The sequence below is a fragment of the Phalaenopsis equestris genome, unplaced genomic scaffold (genome assembly GCF_001263595.1).
Source record: "Phalaenopsis equestris unplaced genomic scaffold, ASM126359v1 Scaffold208065, whole genome shotgun sequence".
NCBI classification, from domain to species: Eukaryota; Viridiplantae; Streptophyta; class Magnoliopsida; order Asparagales; family Orchidaceae; genus Phalaenopsis; species Phalaenopsis equestris.
Genome location: NW_018227347.1, coordinates 52,945 through 57,267, shown reverse-complemented (window position 1 = coordinate 57,267; position 4,323 = coordinate 52,945). Strand labels below are relative to the sequence as shown.

The 4,323-nt window shown below is 44.7% G+C and overlaps 1 protein-coding gene across 1 annotated transcript; it reads left to right on the top strand.

The window, feature by feature from the left end:
• Nucleotides 1–2,294: 2,294 nt before the first annotated feature.
• On the top strand, nucleotides 2,295–4,085 carry LOC110036537. The gene has a single exon (XM_020741011.1). The coding sequence runs from the start codon at nucleotides 2,295–2,297 to the stop codon at nucleotides 4,083–4,085; it is 1,791 nt and encodes a 596-aa protein (XP_020596670.1).
• The last annotated feature ends 238 nt before the right edge of the window (nucleotides 4,086–4,323 follow it).

Genomic DNA, 4,323 nt, shown 5'->3' with positions numbered 1-4,323 from the left:
TCTATCCCTGGAGATGTTCATCCGTTCTCCATTAACGAGGTGGGAGTCTACGACGATGCAGAATATTATGTACCACACAAAGCATCTATCCCAGTCTCGATTTTATCGGGTTGTCCACGGGCCCCTCCTCTTCCTAGTTCTCTCATTGTTAAAGATAGAGAGGTAAAGGAGCAGGAGGAAAGGCGTCGTGCCCCTGTGACTTCTAAGCATGAGCTTGAGCTCCCCATCTTGCCTGTAGGTAAGATAAAAATTGAAGCTGCATCAGATTCCGAGTCTGATCCAGATGAGGCACTACCGGTGAGTAGTTCGAGCCGAGATGACGTTGGAAGGGAAATACTTCTGCTACCCTCGAAGAGCATGGTACCTCGTTTGACTAGACTCTCTTTGTCAGATGAGGTGTTAACCATCGACCCCATGACACGAGGTCATCACAAGGAGTTGACGATTACAAATGCCTCTACTGTTGAATCGTTGAAGACCTTTTATGTACCTCCTAAGCTTGAGTCTAAAGAGAAAGGCATTTTGTTTTATAAAACTGTTCCTCATGTATTGAACACAAATGAAATGCTTTTAAACGATGAGAATGAAGAAGTAGAGGATATTCCTCTTTCTTATTACTGCTCTCCTCTCATTTATAAAATGCTTGATGTTGGTTTGTTGCCCGAGATGTGGTCTATTCGTCAATCCAAATTATGTAAATCCATGTGGCAATATAAACCCCCAGGAGAGAGGTCTGGATTAGGCTACGTTAAGAAACCTAATAAGGTCGGACTCCGTAGAGCCTCATGCAGAATGATTTCTGTACATGAAGATATCGAGACCATCGCCTCTGCTAGTGAGGAGATCAAAGTTAAAGTAGCCCCTCCCGAGCTCGAGGATGGCGTCTCTTCGACGATCGATGAGTTGGTTGAGGTCAACCTTAGTACGACCGACGATCCTCGTCTGACTTATATTAGCAAACTCTTAACAAATTCTATGATTTTTAGGATTATAGAAATACTAAAAGAGTTTTGCGATTGTCTTGCCTGGAGCTATGCCGAGATGACCGTACTAGCCCTAGATGTGGCCATACACCATTTGGCTATCAACCCGAGTGTTGTTCTTGTGAAACAAACACCCAGGAGAATGCGCCCTCAGATAGAGCAGAAGGTCATTGAAGAGACCAAAAAGCTCATTGATGTCGGATTTATTAAAGAGGTTCTTTACCCTACATGGCTTGCAAACATCGTACCCGTTCAAAAGAAGAACGGACAAATACGAGTTTGCATCGACTTTCGAGACTTGAATAAGGCTTGCCCGAAAGACGATTTTCCCCTGCCGATTCCAGAACTCATGATAGACATCGCTTCCTCTCATGCGATGTTTTCCTTCATGGATGGTTTGTCCGATTATAATCAAATTCGGATGGCCCCAGATGGGGAGAAACATACGGCATTTCGTACTCCGATCAGCATATTTTGCTATAAGGTCATGCCCTTCGGATTAAAGAACGCCGGGGCAACCTATTAGCGCGCTATGACCCACATCTTTGCTAACTTACTACACCATCAGGTCGAGTGTTACATCGATGATGTAGTAATTAAGAGTCTTTCTGAAGATGATCATCTTTCAGATTTGAGGACCGTCTTTGAATGCCTAAGGAAATATGACTTAAAGATGAACCCACTGAAATGCGCCTTTGGCGTATCTTCTGGGAAGTTTTTAGGCTTCATTGTTCGTCACAGAGGCATTGAAATTGATCCTATTAAAATTATTTTTCAAAACTAAATTTTTTAAAACGTCCTTCCGAAGCAGGCAACGGGATTTCAATTCCGATGACCGACAGCTTCTTACGGGCAAACCCCACACCAAAAATAGTGCCGACAACTCCCTACAAGGGAAGCTCGCTTATATTAGGAGTTTCGTTTCGAACCTTTCTGGTCGATGTCAGCCCTTTTCTGCGTTGACTAAGAAAAATGTTCGTTTTCACTGGGATGAGGCATGTCAGCATGCTTTCGATGATATCAAACGCTACTTGTTGAATCCTCCAGTGTTAGCAGCGCCGGTCCCAGGTAGACCCCTCATTCTCTATATTGCCACTCTTGATGAGTCGATAAGAGCTTTATTGGCTCAAATGAATGAGGAAGAGAAAGAGAACGCCCTATATTATCTTAGTCAACGTTTCATACCCGCTGAGATGAGATACCCACCAATTGAAAAACACTGCATTGGTATTCTCGGTCCAGAAGTTGAGGCATTACATGCTCTCACACCATGTTGATTTGATCTCGAGGGTAAACCCTTTGCAGTATCTCATGACGCGTCCTACCTTAGCTGGACGGTTGGCTAGATGGGCCATGATATTATCCCAGTTTGACATTTCGTATGTCCCTCAACGGGCTGTTAAGGGACAGGCGTTAGCTGAATTTTTAGCGGCTCACCCGATCCCGGCAGATTCACCTCTAAATGATGATTTTCCTGATGAGCATTTGATGACCATCGATGCCCCGGAGTGGGAGATGTATTTTGATGGGGCCTCTTCCTTGAAAGAAGGGCCACCAGGGTCTCTCCCAAAGGTGCAATCGGGGATCGGATTAATTTTCGTATCGCCCGAGGGTGGCATTCTCCGCTACTCTTATAGTTTAGCAGAACCATGTACGAATAATGCCGCTGAATATGAAGGCTTAATTCTAGGACTTGAGTTGGCTATCCAAATGGGCATTACAAGAATCAAGATTTATGGTGATTCACAGCTCATTATAAGCCAGATCTTAGGAACCTATAGGGTCCTGAAACCTGAACTTCTAGCCTATCATGAGAGAGCGATGACAATGTTGAAGCTCATTCGTAAGGTCACTCTTATTAGGATACCTCGATCTCTCACCGATGCTCTTGCTAAATTGGTTAAAGAGCTATCAAGTCCTGACGGAAATCCGGTGACAGTTGTGATCCGAGAAAGAAGAATCTTGTCGCCGACGATTTCTAGCCCTTCAGGTGACGTGCCCTCAGATAGCGGTGGCGTCATTTTGGCTACTTCTAATGGAGTATCTAATGATTGGCGTCAAGACATCATTGCATACTTGACAGGAATTCTCCCCGACGATCGCTCCCTCGCTTCTCAGATTCAGAAGAGGGCACTGTCGTTTACAATTATTAACGATACTCTGTATCGACGTTCCTTTGAGCAGATGTGGTTACGATGTGTAGGGGATGATGAGGCCCAGAAATTAATGGCTGAGGTCCATGAGGGCGTCTGTGGATCCCATCAGTCGGGTCCCAAAATGAAAATCAAGATCAAACGCCTTGGTTATTATTGGCCTATGATGACACTTGATTGCATTGAACATGCCAAACGGTGCCATCAATGTCAGGTGTTTAGCCCTGTGCTTCATCAACCCCCAAGTATATTACATCCGACAGTCGCATCATGGCCTTTTGAAGCCTCGGGTACCGATATTGTGGGGCCTATTGACCCACCGTCCTCTCGAGGACATCGATTTATTCTTGCAGCTACTGATTTTTTCTCTAAATGGGCGGAAGCTATCCCTCTAAGAGAAGTAAGGGCTGATAATATGCTGCATTTCCTTAAGAATAATATCGTTTATAGATTTGGTGTGCCACGACGTATCATCTCTGATAACGGGCTGGCTTTCAAAAATACTAAAATTAATAGATTTGCTCGGCGTCATCACATCGAATGGCGATATTCGACGATCTATTACCCGAGAGCGAATGGCTTGGCTGAAGCTTTTAATAAAACCTTAGTTGGCCTTATCAAGAAAATTCTCCATGCCAACAAGAAAGAGTGGCACGAGAAGCTCTCGGAGGCTTTATGGGCATATCGTACGACATACCGTACTCCCACTAGTTCTACTCCATACGCATTGACATTTGGGTCTGAGGCAGTCCTTCCTTTGGAAGTTGAATTGCCTTCATTGCGTATTGCTATTAGCAATAATGTCAATAGCGAAGATAATACCCGACTTAGGTTGGAAGAGCTTGAAGCTTGGAGGGGCTACGATTACAAGCCCAACAAAGCCTTGAACTATACCGGGCCCGTATGGCTAAAGCCCATGACAAGCTCGTTAGGCCCCGTACCTTCGTAGTTCGAGACTTGGTGCTGGTGTTACAACTTTTGATTATATCTCATCGTCGAAGCCACGGGAAATTTGAGCCCACATGGGAGGGACCGTTCGTGATCGAGAAGGTCTACGAGGGAGGAGCCTACTTGCTTATTGATTCCGATGGATCTCACCCCATGCCCCCTATCAACGGGCGATATTTAAGGAGATACTATGCCTAGATGCATCCTTTATTTGATGCACTTTACTCATAAATTGATTA

Bases quoted from the DNA above. Each gene is read 5' to 3' on its own strand.
- LOC110036537 (XM_020741011.1), top strand. From the start codon at position 2,295: ATGACGCGTCCTACCTTAGCTGGACGGTTGGCTAGATGGGCCATGATA.